The sequence below is a fragment of the Harpia harpyja genome, chromosome 4, assembly GCF_026419915.1.
Source record: "Harpia harpyja isolate bHarHar1 chromosome 4, bHarHar1 primary haplotype, whole genome shotgun sequence".
NCBI classification, from domain to species: domain Eukaryota; kingdom Metazoa; phylum Chordata; class Aves; order Accipitriformes; family Accipitridae; genus Harpia; species Harpia harpyja.
Window position 1 is genome coordinate 34062548 of NC_068943.1, and position 15984 is coordinate 34078531.

General features: G+C 46.3%; 1 protein-coding gene across 1 annotated transcript in view; it reads left to right on the forward strand.

Moving 5' to 3' along the window:
* The first annotated feature begins 5119 nt into the window (after nucleotides 1-5119).
* Nucleotides 5120-15984, forward strand: part of THSD1 (thrombospondin type 1 domain containing 1) — a 29046-nt gene continuing 18181 nt past the window's right edge. Inside the window, exons 1-2 of the mRNA XM_052786204.1 lie at nucleotides 5120-5569; nucleotides 11392-11531. Coding sequence (XP_052642164.1) covers nucleotides 11474-11531 — 58 coding nt within the window. The 5' untranslated portion in view covers nucleotides 5120-5569; nucleotides 11392-11473. The remainder of the gene's footprint in view (nucleotides 5570-11391; nucleotides 11532-15984) is intronic.

Here is a 15984-nt window from a genome sequence, read left to right on the forward strand (position 1 = left end):
GTCCTTCTGCCCACCACATTGTCCTATTTTCTGCTCTTCCCAAGGTTTTCCGTAGTTACCTAGTAACCACCTTAAATTGTGAACACTAGCACTGGACCAAGAAAAGCTATTGCAAAAGTACTAATTGCAGAGGTAATTTGTTTCCCCAGTTTCTATACTCCCAGCCATCACACATAGATCCACACCCACGCTATGGAACGTGTGCTTGAACCTACGCTCATGCTCAGTTCGCTACCCATCCACATACCTCAGATGCGAACATGACTTAGATGTCAGACTTCTGCTGGACTCTCATTCCCGTGGGTATCTTGAGAAAGAGAGAAAGCGGGGTTTGAGGGTAGTCTCCTGTAAAACTGCACTAGGCTAAGTGCACTGCAGCCTGGTTTCCCAGTGGACATCCAAAGCTAGACTTTTCCTAAGCACAGTACGAAAACTATGCGCCTGAACCTTCGTGCTATGGTTGTGTGATTATTTCTCATAGTGACAGATGAATTTCACTTGATCATCTCTTTAATTTTGATAAGGTTTCAATGGTATCTACTCTCTCCCCAATTTTCCTATAAGTTTTGTGTTTCCTCATAGCAGTTTGATCGAGGTCATATTCCTTGCACTTGGTCATAATACTTCCAGGTGGGATAGTTGCAAAAACTTGTAAGGTGACATCTTTCTCTGCTCGAAAGCTGTGTGCAGCAGCACAAACTAACTGATGTGACAGTGGGAGCTCAAGATTAGCTAACAACTCAGTATGATCTCCAGATCTTTGTGAAGTAATGAGTACCCAGGAGGGAGCTGCACATACTGTAAAGCATGTCCTGCAGTCTTTGTTCCTACATATGTAATTTTATGGGAGCTATATTAAAATACGTATTGCCTAAAGCCCAGCTTACTCAGAGATTGCTTAGAGGTAGTGACCTGTCTTCAGGACTTGCCATCGTCCCAGTTTGTGTGTTACCTGAAAACTTGAGCAGTGATGATGTTACATCCTCTTTTAGGTCTCTGATAACAGTTTTAAATTACGAAAGCCTAATCCATACTTAAATCTTTAGGTAAATATGTCCTGCATGAAGATGACACATTAAAGTGACATTTTTGAGACCAATTAGTCAACATTTAATCCTTTTAATGCATGCTGTGCTGATTGTGCAGAAGCGTCCTTGGCAGAAATGTCAGGGGTTACCAAACCAAATGTTCTATGGAAATGTAAAGTATTATTACATTATAACATTGCTACCTTTACTCACCAAACTTGTAACTTTATCTAAAAGACATTTTCCATCAACCTTTGTCAAGTGGCATTGGTGATGGTATTCTGCCTTTTTATTATCAGCTTTTCCACCCCTGTGTCTGGAATCAGGGTAAGGCTGACAGGTCTGTATCAGCCAGGGCTGCTCTCACTTTACAGAGCAACCAAACCGATAAAACACCACACACGAGCATTCATCCAGTGGTCTGAAACCTCCACAGCATCTCCAGACTAACTGATTGGAAAAATAATATTACAAATTGTTGGATGCAAGTTTATCCAGAGCTGCTGATTTTAAGTTGTTTAACTGGAGCTGCTCTTATTTTACATCCCCAGGCTTGCATTGGGGCAGAAAGTATTTCATTACCATCCTGGGATATGGCTCTATCATCTGTTTTCCACCCCAAAAGAGAACAGAAATATTTATTGAACATCTGTGTTTCTTTTGCATTCCAATTAACATGTAAAATTTTTCACGTAGCAGTAGATCAGTGGAATAGCTACCATTCTTTTATTTCAAATATATATTAAAATCAGAAATATCTTTTATCACTTGATGTTGCTGGCTGCAGATCTCATCTTCTTTTAAGTTCTTTACCAGTTTTACGCTTCTGATTTCTACCAATGCCTGACAATTTTACCTTTTTTTCTACTGATTTTTAATAGTTTAAATGCCTTCTGTAGTTAAATTATTAGCATTCTTGTCAGTTCTCCAGTCAAGACTGGAGTTTCTTCAGCCAGTACAACTCTTTTTTTTTTTTTTTGATAGCTTGAGAAATTTTCTTGAGCAATGCAGAGGTATCATTTCTAAAAGGACACGTTTCAGTTTCTCCCTGTTTCCAGCTTTCTGAAGTTTCCCCCTAAACCACCAAATATTTATATTACTGTTTTGGCCCTTACCTTGTCCATCCATAACAGATGACTAGCTTGCATCCCAGCCAGCACTGCTTTGGGGGGTTTCACAATTAATTCTTCTTTACCAATGCAGATTAGAGCAAACAGAGATTTTTCTTGCTTGCACGCTTCTCTTTCTGAGTCAGGATATTATTACTGCTCCCATTAGGAAGCTTGAGGTCATTTTAATATCAGCAAGAGGAGACTTTTAGCATATTTTGCACAGATAGAAATCACACACAATGTCACATCTCTCCCCCCTACGCAGAGTGGAGAGGGAATTCGGTAGCCAGCCATTCTGCTTGCACACCTGGTGGTCTGTAGACAGTATGTGCTACTACACCATCTTGGTTTTATGCCAACGGGAAAAAAAGGCATTTTCTTCCCAACCCAACTGTGCTGGCAGCGGGGAGAGAGCCACAGACCAACACACCACCTTATGCCCACTGAAAATCACCAACAGAGCCAATCTTCATATAAATACCCTTACTTTGGTTCGGGTAAAAGCGGGCAGAGCAGTTTCAGCTTGTGGCTGGAGTCAGCGTGGCTGCTCTGGCTTGGCTATGCAGGGGGCAGCTGCCCGCCGCCGCCTCTGACGCTGCCCATCGCTACACGTGGAAGTGTTTTCTGCACAGCTGCCAGCAGCTGGAAAACAGGTAATCCCATTTTTACAGGCCCAGATGCTTTTACCTGCCTGACCTTCCTGTCACAGCTGCCTTTAACATTCTAGGCACGCAGGCCACCTCCGCACAGCGGCTGACTGGGTCTGCGCTCTGCGGGGATCCGTCCACAAACTCCCTGCTTGTTTATCACACCGGTGGCCGGCGCTACAGATCGGCAATTAAAGGTCACTCTCTGTCTGTATCCTTCAGTGTCTAAATCAGTTTTGTTCTCAACATTACGGTTGTGGGCTAAATGAGTATTCATCTGCTCCCTCTTTCTCCTGTCCCTTCTGTTATTAGTTTCTCACTCTCCAGGGAGACCAACTTTAATGGCAAGGAACCCAGCATTTCATCTGCCGCTAGCCAGATGCCTCAGAGACCAGCTCCGCTGAAGTATTTTAATGAAAAATATGTTCCTGATGAAATCTGGACGGCATGTTAACAAAGACAGATCTTAGTCCTTAGCATCACAGCAGGTGTGTTATGTGCAAACATAATCCAGTGTGCTTCAAAGGGTTTAATAATGTAGCCTGTGTATTTATCCCGTGCTCATCCTCCTGTTATCTGGGGTCTTTACAATTTCTATCATGTAATCATAGGGGCAACTTGTGTTTTTTAATCACTATTTTTTGGACTCTGTCCCTCTGTCCCCTTCACTTATTAGACTGAGCACACATGTGTACCCCTTCTCCTATGAAACACCAAACACTGAACAAAGTCTTACAGGCACCAGAAAGACAGCAGAGTTTAAAAAAACCTGTATACACCTGTATTAAAACAAACTGGGAGAATACTATGAATTTGGATTGTTCAAATTAAAATGCTAAAAAAGAGCCTGGAAAATCTTTCTGATACATGAATACTTCACTTTTTGCTGTCTAGAATACAGTCCGAGTTCCTCAGCAAGTGTTTATCTTGCCTTCTTGAAGGTTTTTGACAGTACTCCAGATGGCAGCGTGCCTGTGAAGCATTAACCATACCCAGCTAGTGTATGGAAAAGGGCTTTAGTGCAGGCTGATCAGAGGGAAAGCGGGAGGGCAGGGGATGACAGGGGTAGAGAGGGTGGCAACCCTCATCGGCTGCTCGGGCTCAGCGTTCATGTGGGGCAGAGATACTCGTGTTGTGTGGAAGTTGTACTTTCTTGGTCGTACGGATGATGGAAGTTAACTAGGAGCAACATTTTGGTTTGTTTTTAATTTTGGACACCAAAAGCTGACAATTACTTCCTCGGCCTTCACGTCGTGCCTGTGCTTATTGTAGATGAATTAGGGAAAGCAGGAAGATTCTTTACACGTAACGTGATTTAAACGCCCCTTGAAATCCCTTCGTAGCTTTGTGGGCGTGTAGGTATCCATAGGTCTGTATTTAAATCACAAACTCCATGTCAGGGAAATAAATTTGGCTGTGGTTTGAGATAAACGGATGAGTCTGTTGCATAAAAACAGACAGAAACTTTTCTTTCAGAGAAGTATCCCTGCAAGAGGGTAGTTTATCCTGCCACAGTAGTCCCTGAATATTATCCCTGAACACTGGGCACCACAAACGCCCATGCCTACGGGAACTTTGGCTGCAGATGGGCACGTTAAGGAGCCAGGGCTGCTCTTCCCCGCTGACGCGATCGTTCGGTGCCCGGTCTTCGCCAACGGCAAGTCGACTCTGGAAAGCGGCCGCCGGTCTGCCCGCTGCTTTCTCCCGAAGCCGGTGACCAACACCGACGGCCGGCTCCGAGACGCAGGCTTGTGCCTGGACGGGATGCCTTCGCCGACGCCCAGCAGCGTCGGACCGATGCCGGGGCGAGGACTCCCTCCCGAGGGAAGCCGGCGGGGAGGTGCCGGAGGTGGAGAAGCAAGGACCTTGGGCAGGTTTCGAGGCCCGGCCTGCCCCCGGAGGGTCGCCCCGACTCCCCCGCCGCTCTTCAGCTTCTTCACCACCGAAGGGGAAGTCCGCGGCCGTTCGCCCCGGGGCCGCGCAAACCGCCCCGACCCGCGCAGTGACCTGTTGAAGGCCGGCGTACGGCAGAGCCCTCCCCGGGACGGAGCCCTCCCCGGGACCGAGCCCGGGGCTCGCACGGCGACGGATGCCGGCGCCTCGCTCCCTCGTCGGGCCGCCGCGGCCGCCGCGGCCACCGCCGCCCTCCCGGCGGCCCCCCTCCCACAGCGGCCGCCACACCCCGGCGGCGGGATGGCGGGCGGGCGGGCGTGTGAGGGCGGCGCGGGGCGGGGCGGGGCGGGGCCGGGCAGCGCCTCGCCGCCAGGGGCGCGGGCTCCCCTCACACGGCGCCCGCCGCCGCCCCGCGCCCCGCTGACAGCCGCGCCGCCATTTAACCCTCCGCCCGCCGCCGGAGGTGTTACCTCGGCGGGAAGGATCGCGCTTCAGCCCCGTCCCGCCGTCCGCCTCCAGGCGCTGAACCGCCGTGCGGCGGCGTGGAGGTGAGCGCGGCGGCCGGGGGACGCCGGGCCTCGCTGAGGCGCGGGCGGGTTCCCCCGCGGCGGCGGCTGCAGGCGCCGAGCCCCGGCGGCACCGGCCGGGGAAGAGCCCCGCCGGCCGCCTGAGGGGAGCGCGGGCCGGACCGCGCCGTCCTCGCCGTGACGGCTGGCTGCCGAGGATTTTCCCGAAATACCGGCGCCGCCTCAGGTTCCAGGGTTCGCCTCGGGTCGGCTCTGCCCCCGGGGCTGGGACCGTCCCGCCCGGCGGCCCCGCCGTTTCGGCGCTCCCGAAGCGCAGCTAGCACGGGCACGTAAAGTAATGTTGTTGTCAGTCCGAGTCTGCGGTAAGTAGCATTAATTTTGGTGGCTTTTTCAGCACGGTTGCCGATTTCTGCGTTGTATGGGTCGCTGGACGCGACGAAACCCTGTGGGTATACGGCAAAATCAGCGGAAAGCACAGGCGGCAGCTTCCCCGTTCTCTTTTTAATGCCGATACTTCGGGGTATTTCAGACCTGCTGCTCGAACGTATTTCTAATTATTTCAGCTGCGCAATACGTATTCCCCATACTATGATCTTGAAGATAAACCCCGCTAAAAGGGGAGTGCCAGAAACGGTGAACAATGTATGTCTTTTTTTTGAAAAAAATCTAGAGGGGAAAGGAGAGAATGGATGACTGCATTCCAGCCCTCATGCCATACGGGGTGATCAAATGTATTTAATTCTTTGCATTCGTTATTTATTATTGCGTGGGCGCCTTCCCAAATCTCCTTGTGCTGAATAAACTTATTTTCACCAGGCATTTTCCAAAGTACATCTCATCCATATATTCAGTGTGCTGTAGCCCTTGGGTTTCGAAGGATGGATGTTGCTGGCCAGCTAGCTCTTGAATTGCTGAGTTGATATCAAAAGGAGCTGAGAAATCCCAGGATTTTGTGAGATCAGACCCCAAATGTTGATGAAAACAGGCTTTACCAGCTAATTCTTGTGTTTTTTTCTTGCACACAGAGAATCTGGTGCTGTCACTTTCAGCCTAGTGAATTTAGATGCATAATTTTAATAAAGCCATTATCTGATAACAATGTAAAATTGTCTGATGTGTAAATAAGAATGAAAGATGCCTTTGAGGATGTCAGCTCTAGCCCCCTGCTGTGGCAGACATCGCATATATACTTTCCTTGCTAAACTCAGTATCTTCCGCGAAGCGGCATATTTTTGGCCCTGACCACTCTGACTGGTCAGCAGCGATAGGTTTTGATAAAATGTGATGCATACCTGAGGTGCTCCCTCTTTAATGTCAAAGGGGGAGGATTATATGGGAAGTTCTGAAATTCCCAGCAGGTGGTAACACTTCAATAGCTGCCTAATCCCATTGCAATAAGTGAATGCTGGTTGAAAATAATTAATCTCTTTCCTGCCATACCGATAAAATATCTTAAATTTGCGGAAATGTTGCAGATACACACTTCTTCTTGCTGTTTGTGCTGCTTGACGTCCCTCAAGCAAAATGTAGGGAGGATTTAGGGACTTTCAGGCTTTTCCGTCTCTAGCCTATTTTACTGTCAGTCTCTCATGCATAACCAGAATTGTGCAAATTTCGGGTTGCAAATACGACTGAAAAATGTTTACTAATGGAGAGCTATTAAGGAAACTGTTTTTCATCTGGGTTTTTTGTTTGGGGTTTGGGTTGTTTTTTTTTTTTTTCCTTTTCATTCTGGCAACATTTTGCTTGCTTTAAATTCCAATAAATAACTTTATTTTTCTGACAGCATCACTCCAGACCCGGGCTGGTTGCTGGCTCCGCCGGGGTGGCTGGGGTAGGTGCTGCTGCTCGAGGCAGTGCTCAGGGGGCAGGCAGGCTGGCTCCCAGAGGATCAGTCCTCAACCTGACCCCCCCGCTTACTCCTTCCCCGAGCCCTTCTCCCACCTTGCTCTCACGCGTGCCCCGAGTCGTGGGGGGTCCCGTGCCGTGGCTGGGTCCACCTTCACCTGGAGCTGTGGGGCCTGGGGGACGAGGAGGGAGCAGCGCTGTGCTCGGAGGAGAGATGAGCGAGGACAGGCCTCTTCCCCATTCCTGAAGGAGGATGGAGGTAGGGCAGGGAAGGGCTCAGCTCTGGCGGGGGATTTGCAGAGAGGAGGAGGACTGAGGGTACCTGTGGCCGGGGCGAAATACAGGATCCGTCAGTGGCACTCCCCTTCACGTGAATGAGGCTCCGGAGCACAGAGGTCTCGGGTGCTGTGAGTTTGTGTTCTCAGTAAACTCAGTGCTTGGTCATGGAGTAGCTGATTAATTCCTGATGGCCCTTTCTTAACTGCAGGGCGCGTTTGCTTCTTATCTCCCTTATGAAGGGGAAGCAGCTGCTGAATGCTGTACTGTTGCAGCTGACGAAGCTGGTAACTGGTTAGCTGTGCTAAATCAGCAGGTGACAGCACTTGGAAGAGGTGGCTGGTTTGTGAAATGTCATGTCTACTCTGTGGCCTTGGATGCTGCTACAAAAAGTGCTGGGAGTCGTAAATCCAGTTGGCTTGTTGTTTGTTGTTGTTTTGGGGTGGGGTTTTTTTGTTTGTTTGTAAAACCAAAATGATCACAAAATAGTTTACGATTTTAATGATGTAGAGAAATAGGGGCATTATTTGAATAGATTAATATATGTGACTAGTACTCAGTATATATAACCTGTCCTATTACTTCTTTTTTTGCAAAAAATGCTGTAAATAAAATTGTAAATTTCATGTTTGATTCTTACACAGTTCCTGACACTGTGGTGCCTGTAAGCCTCACAGTTCATGGTGGATTTATTCTTGTAATACGTGTACCAGATAGTGAGGTACTATTTCCAGTGGAGAGCTATGACACAGGAAAACTAAGTGATGTGACCAAGGTCACACAGGAAAACTGTTGCAGAGCAGGGACTTGAAGTTTTCCTGTGTCATTTGCGTTACACACAAGCCTCTTGGTCTTCATTTCCAAGGCACTTTATGGCTTATCGCCTCCTCATCTGTCATTTCCCATCCCCTTTGGAGAGGAAGTCTTCCACTTCCAATCAGCCCATTACACCGTCTCTTGGAAGAAGAAAGCATCTTTTTATGTTGCTGTGCTTCTGCTGCATCTCACACAATAGAGCCTTAGTCCGTGCTTGTCCACGAGAGTAATAAATTAAAAAAGCCAATTATTCAAAGTCTGATAGCCTTCTCTGTTCGATCATTTTTCATTAAGTTAATGAACTTGAGGTAGAAGATCTGAATAGAGTAGAACCCATTTAAGATGTACTGTCTGCCTTGAAAAGCAAAATTTTATGCGAGTATGAAAAGTGGAAAAATAGTAGAGCGGGGGGGAGAGGGGGCAAGGTTGTGGCGAGTTTTGAAGAAGACCTAAAAGTGAGAAGCAAGCTAGAAAGAAATTGGCTTAGGGAAGACTGAGTGGAGAGGGGAGAAGTCTGAACCGAGCTTAGAGGTCAGCGTAAGGCCTGTCCAAAACCAAGGTGAGGCGAAAGGAGGGAAAACTGAAGGAGGGGAGAGGAAGAAACCTCTGGGGAAAGAGGGGAGGAGGAGAGGGGCCATGCTACACCAGAAATGGGCCAGCAATTCTTGCATTCAAAGCTGCTATTAGAACTGAGCTAGCAAAGGTGCAAAAACTCAGGGAGTCCTCACGGAGGCAGTTTAACCGGAGCCTTGTTCAAAGGTAGGGCTGTGTTGCAGCCAGTAGCCTAAACTAGCTGCGTGTGAGGTGGGAGGGCTCCCGCTGCCATGCAGCGATGGCAGAGGCTTGCGGAGGCTGAAGTAGCCCCGGGCTAGGCTTCCAGAGGTACCTGATCTCACTAATTGGAAGTTAGTTTTGGTACCGTTTCAAATACTCCAGTTCTAGCCTGGGTGTTGCCCACGCTGCACACCAGAGTCTTTTCCCAAGCGAGCCAAGATAACGCAGAGGGAAGGGTGAGAGGGAAGGAGGTTTTGGTCCGACGAATGATTGGCGTTACCGAAACTCCCAAGGGCCCTGGCGCTGGGCTCCGTCCGCGGGCTTGGTTGGAAAGGGTCTCTGTCCTGAAAAGTCTGTACTACAAATACGGAGCGGGAGCGGTGGGGTGGGAAGGAGAGGAGCAGATCAGTGCTGCAGTCTGCCGACATCGCGTGCCTGGTGATAACAGGAACAGAAGTTGGGTCTCCCGTGCCTCCCGCTGGCGCCCCGTCTCGTGAACCATGCTGCTTTTCCCTCGGTCGGGCTGATGTGCAAATTAAGATGTAAGGCAACTATCTCGAGAGTGCTGTCCCACACAGGCTTTTTTCGTCATTCCCGAGGATTTATTCTCCCTTCCATAGCTTTCCTCCCTGCAGTCTGTCGCTCATTAGACTGAGATTAGGATTATTTGAATTTCACCTGTCGGTGTGTGACTCTCTGAAAGAAGTATTTGTAAAAGCCGTTTGAAAAATGCACGGCTAGGAAAGCTAGAAGCAGAAAGGACACGTTAGATCATCCAGCACAATCATGGTTGTGGCCCACGAAGTGTTTTTTCCCCTCTGTATTTCGGAGCAGTTTACAGCAACGCTGCGTACCTTCTGCTGCTGTCCTTCAGCTGTTAACGCTAGAGGCCAAGGCGTCAATCGCAATCACTGGTTTTTTTAAATGAAACCTGCTTTTTCTTCCTTGGGCCGCCTTGATTCTTCGTTTTGTTTAACAATCAATAATGATGTAGGAAAGGAACGATGTCCCCGGCGCGATGCCGTGCCCGCTGCCGGTAGCGGGGGGCAGTTACGGGCAGGCTGGCTCTCCGCTGCCCTCAGCCCGGCCCTGTCTTGAGGCACAAGGTTTGTCTTCCTGTAATTGATGGCGTATCAAGTGAAATTGTGGGTGGTGGCGGTATCGCTGTCCCTATCTAATTCTTTCTGGAGCCTTGTCAAGTTCGTGGGCCGGATGATGATTATTCCCTTCAGATATGTACAGCTATTACTGTAATGGGCTTTTACTGAGCAAAGCCATGCTGTTAGTCTTTTCTTAGAATTATTCTCTCCAGCCGCTTGGCACAGAGAAGAGTTTATAAAGCTTTCAAGTAACACGTCTACTGTCTCTTAGTTCAACAAGTCTAGCAATGTAATTGTTGAAATAGCTCATCTGTGATTCCTAAAGACGTACCTGATCATCACCGTACCTTGTTCCTACATTTTACCTTTATGCTCTGCAGTTTGTTCTCTCCCAACTTCTGCCTGCTCCAGTGCCAGGTTTCTCTCATAAAATTAGGTTGTAAACTTTATGGAACAAGAACTTTCTTGCATGTTTGCATGATGGTGAGCACAGTAAGACTGACTTGCTGGCGCTCCTATGCAATACAAAAGAGCAATTCTTACATTTTGAGAATGGTTCCCTTGAGCTAGACCTTCTCTTTTTGGATTCTCCCCTACTTCTGTTTCTGAAGCAAACTGTTGGTTTTGCTGCTGTCAGTGTGCTTCCAACCTGTTTTATGTGATTGTTACAAGACTCATAAAGACTAGTTTAAAGCACATGGACATAAAATTGTGAAACTTGCCAAAAGGAACTCTATTTTTTGTTGGCTTAACCAAGGCTGCAGGGAATGTAAACTTAAAAAACAATGGTGGAAAAAGTGAAAGTTAGCACCCTCTCCATCTGATCAGTCTCAATGACATAAAAGGCAGTTATAGATCTTTTATAAATCTAGTAAGATAACTAAATATATTACTAGACCTGAATAATAGGGCAGTTTGAGGACCAAAATGGTTGTTTTCTACTGAGTTTCTTTCATGCTTGAAAGCAGTTGACAGTAAGTGATACGAATTGTGTAGCAGCAATAAATCTCCAGTATCGATATGTGCTGAGGTCAGTTACATTTTTGTATAAAATACTTGTTATTTCGCTATTGTGAGTCTTGATCTTAATGTAAGACATGCACAGCAGCAGTTCCTGCAGTGCAAAGGTAAATTGTTGTGACCTGTCTTTGTTGTTCTGGCTCAGGAGCTGACATTTCAGGATGGAAAACTTGTTGTACTGTGAATTGTAGTTGTGCTTATTCAGATCCATTGATACAGTATTAGTAATTGTTAAGTAATGGGAGAAAAGTGTTGATTAACGGTGTATTTTTTTTGCTTACTAGTGGGATGTCTTCCCTCTTGTGTTTTATGAAGCAAAGTCAACACAGCTGTAATTTTTTAACTTTCAGGTGTTCTTGGAAAAAAGTGCCTGCGCTTTGGGGCTGAAGAAGGACATGAGGAGTAAAAGGACCTGGGATCTCACTGGTCAGAATGAAACAGATGTTGAAAGATTTTTCAAATCTGTTGTTAGTAGTGCTCTGTGACTACGGTGAGTATTAGAGCTATCAAGGGAAAACTGTGAGATGTGTATTCACAGGGTGGTTTTGGATGGTGCTGTTGCCAGGTGATCTGTTGAAATTGGATGCTGCAGAAGCCACCACTGATGTGCACAGAATATAGTCTAGATCTTATGCAATATTTAGGTGGAAAACGCAACTTGCATAAACTGCCCCTTTAGATAAGAGTGGCGGGAACCTTTCCTGCTGTAAATTTGCTCAGATTTCCGTGGGCATCACCGAGGGACTAGCTGTGTTAGAAGCAGTAACTGGAACTCTGCTCTCTTGTAAGACTCGTATTTCACAATGAACGTCATGGAAGATAGACCTGTTTTAGGTATCTGTACCAGGATGGGTGGAATTCCACCGTACAACTACCTGTATCTCTCCATTAACTATAAAGGGAACCTATGATGGTTGGCTGAGCTCCATTAACTATAAAGGGAACCTATGACGGTTGGCTGAGATGTAAGCATCTACAGTACAGGCAACCTCCTATGACTGAGTGAGCCCCCATCTGATGGACCTAAGCTGCCACTTAGAGAACTTTGGAGAAGAGCAGAGGTGTTCTTTCCTCTGACCGTATAAGAAGCCAAAGGATGGTGTTCATACTCATTCAATTTTAGTCATGTAAAATTAGTCAGAGGCTAGTCAGAGGCAATCAATCAGTCTCCTTTGAATAGTCCACGTACAAATCAGCACATATTGATAGCAGCTCCAACTCATCTGCAATCTGAGATACATGGAATGAAAAAGCACCTCCTTCTTGCCATCAGCTGCCAGGGAGGGAGGTTAGATGACTGTAAGATGTCTACAAGCTGAGAGGCATCCTATGCATGGTGTGTCATCTTTTCCAAGAATGTGCTAAGTAGGAAATAGATTTGCAAAGGGAATTAATTCCTTATTGCACAGTGAATTAGAAATTTTGAAAATGGGACTCAGTTCCTAAATAATACATATGTTTTTGAAAATTACATTCCTAATTTAAAAACAGGTGTTGTTCTGACAGCTGCAGTACATTGTCAAACCATGCTAAAGGATTAAGCCATGCACTGCTGAAACGTCTATAGCATGGAAAAAAGATTGTTTAGTCCTTGCTTATGGAATGAGCTGTGGTGGCAGGTAGTTCACAGACCAAACAGCTGAAGATGTCTTCTTACAAAGGAGAGAAATGGACCAAAAATGTATGCAGTTTGCTCTCCTTGTATGAGTGAGAAAAATCTGATTATAGGTAATGATTGAATACTAAGTATGCCCAGCTACTCATGCCTCTGTGCTTGCTCCATCTCTGCTCTAGAACAAGGGACCACTGGAAGGTGTAAAGAGCCTAGAATTGCCATCTTTTAAGTGAAGTTAATTCCAGCAGAAGTGGAGACACTTGTCTATGGCTTTTTAGTACCATTTCTTCTTTTAATAAGACAAAGTTAACTAGCCAGGTTAGGAACACAGCACTGAGTGGGGAACACAGTGAAGGTAAGTATTAAATTCACTTAACCCAAGAAGTGAGGTGAATGATTGCAATATCCACTGGTTCTCAGTGAGCCAGTCCTGCAGGCATTCACAACTAGTTGACTCAGAGGTAAAAGCTACTATTCCTGAACTTTATAGAGCGTGGCATAGTAAGTAATTACAAGGTGCAGTTAAAGAGCTATATCTCTGCTGCAAACCTTAGGTGCATCATCTTTTGCCTTATTTCCAGTTAAAGGGTAGTCCGTAATTCAGAAAATGTCTTCCAAACAGTTCTGTGTATACACACCTTTGAGTATCACATGTGTACATAGTTTTTAGATAACTATTTCACTCATACTTCTCTGTTTCAGACCAAGACTATTTTTAAATGATCCAGTATACTCTGGAAAATTCCTGTAATGCTAGAAAAAGCCCTAACATACAACAAAACAGTATTCTCACTTCTTACCGGTTTTTCTGATGTGTTTGTTCTTCTTAGCTCTGTGCTACTGGTGGCTGACAAGCCAACAGCACAACCCAAGTTGGCTTAAACACAGTTAAAAAAAATAAATATCAGAATAACACCCTCAAATAGTTCTTCTCACTCTTCAGTGAAAACAAGGATTTTCCTTTTGATCTTTTTAAGAGTGAGTTCTTGCAAAGACTTCCCTGGCAGGTTGTTGGCGCCACAGCCAGGCTCCATTCAATGGCAGACCATTGTAACGACAACCAAAAATATACAAATGCACTGAAAGCTGCCCCTGACTGGCTGTCCAAACTACTGGGACCAAGTTTTGGCATGTGACACTGTCATGTGTGCGCAGTAGGCTGGAAGGCAGCTGAAGGAGCTTGCGATGGAAGCTGGCTACTTCTGACTGGCGCCTTTTGGAGCATCGTAAAAAGCTGCTATGTGGGCTGTCCATGAGCGCAAAGTTCTTGTGTTATTAACAAAAGATGGGGGAAAGGATGCTGTGAACTGGGGTGCACCAGTCAGAGCTGTGCAATGCTGTAACAGCATCCTCCAGTAATGCTCGCTTTCCTCGCTTCCCAAGTGAACTGCATTAGGGTTGATGGGAGCTACATGGCAGTCCCCTGGCCTCTCTCCAGTCCTCCCACACACATACACGGTGGTGTTACTATTTCTTGTCCGAGCCATTCCAAATAAAAAATAGTGCAAGAGAGTCAAGACAGTTGTAAAAGAGAGCAAGGACAGTAGAGCAGTAGGTACAAACATCAATGCTTTTCATTATTATCACTTTAATGTTTTTGCTCTAAGTTTAAAGCTTGAAGTTGGAATTTTTCATGCTGGATTTTTGCCATGGTCTGATTTCTTTTTCCCTTGTAATGTTTCAGCTAAGTTGAATCTAGCCAATTCTTTGTAGAGAAATGCATCATTTTGCCCGTGTTCAAAGAAACAAAATCTCAGCAACTCGCAACCATTTCACTGGGAAGTTCTACCACACCTGTGGGAACTTCATGTTTGTTAGAGTGCTGATGTTGGCCTGGGACATGCTTTCTGCTGTCCTTATGAAGACTTGCCCAGACTTGGTCCAAATCTGCGTCCTTGCAGATGAGTTAGTGATGAAGTTCTCTGAAGGGTCGAGTGTGCCCCAATTCCTGTGGGCTCCTCGTGCCAGCCCCAGGCAATACTGTGCGTGCTGCTGGCCAGGGCAGCAGAGTTCCCCCACATCTGTAATATCGGGCAATAGAGTTGCTTGTCCTGTGCTCTCTGCTGTTATGCTGGCAGTGAGCAGGAAAGGTGGGAACTTGCTGGAGTTAATTGCAGGCCCAAGGAACCGGGGAAGGTAGAAGAGCTATAAGGCAGAGCGCCAAGGGCAGAAGTTTGGAGAACCATGGTAACAGTAAGGGAGTTAGGTTAGTACCCAAGAGGTATTGACCGTAGGTGACGGTAGGAACACTACTGGAAAATATGGGCAGGCACAGATGACAGAATCAAAACATGAAGAGCAAGGAGAATGTGTTGCTGGGCAATTCATAGAGTGCCATGTTTCACAGGCATTCAGGGTCTGTTTCCAACTCTCTGGGTGTCCGAGTCAAGATCGGGTTTGCTGGGGTGCTGTGTGCTCACCACAGCTGGGATCAATGGGATCCTGCTTTGGATGTCTGAAGGACCATTGTATTTAAAATCAGGTCCTGGGTTTCTTACAGCATCCACAATTAGTTGATGCTTGACAGTTTTCACCTTTGTGCCTGTGCCTTGCTTCCTAACACACTAAACAAGAATGGTGACATCCTCTTGTCTTTTGGGGATATTGGAAGGATAAACTCATTAATGTTTCTAATGCACTAATGTACTATAAGAACACAATAGAAGAGTCCATAGGGGAAATGACTAATTCTGTGTTGTCACGATGGATTTTGGATGGTGTGCAGTCAATAATACATGGGACCACCCATGGAAGAATGAGAACAAAAGAGCCCTCTGGTAACGAGCACCATTCTTCTGCCAAACGAAGCAGCGTCTTGTGGAAATGCAAGTTAAAGACTGAGTTATAGTACATATATGTAAGAGTATATGCATGATTTATACGAGTAAGGCTGTGCGTGCCACCTTCATTCGGACTTTATGGATGTGGTTGGAGCTGGTTATTTTGAGGACATGTTACAGCTGGTGGAGAATAATAGGCTCTTCTAGTGCATACTGCACCTCACCCTGATGTAAATGTCTATAGCTGTTCAGATGAATTTCTTCCTGAAAATTTTCCCTGCTGACAAGAAAGCGAATCCAGGGTGACTAACTCAAATTGAAGCTTAGAGTGGTAGGCGTCTAATATTAATGTGAGATGAGTCCTGCTACTCCTGACTGCTGAGTGCTTGCCTTGGCAGTTGCAGTGTTTTTCCAGCAAAGCTTTCTTTGAGGTAATCTTAAGACATGTGTAACAGATTTAACAAGTCAAAGTATTGTTAGTTGATACTACTTATGAAAGGATTGCTTTAACTGAAGTTTTACACTTCTGTAGCACCTTCCACCCAAGA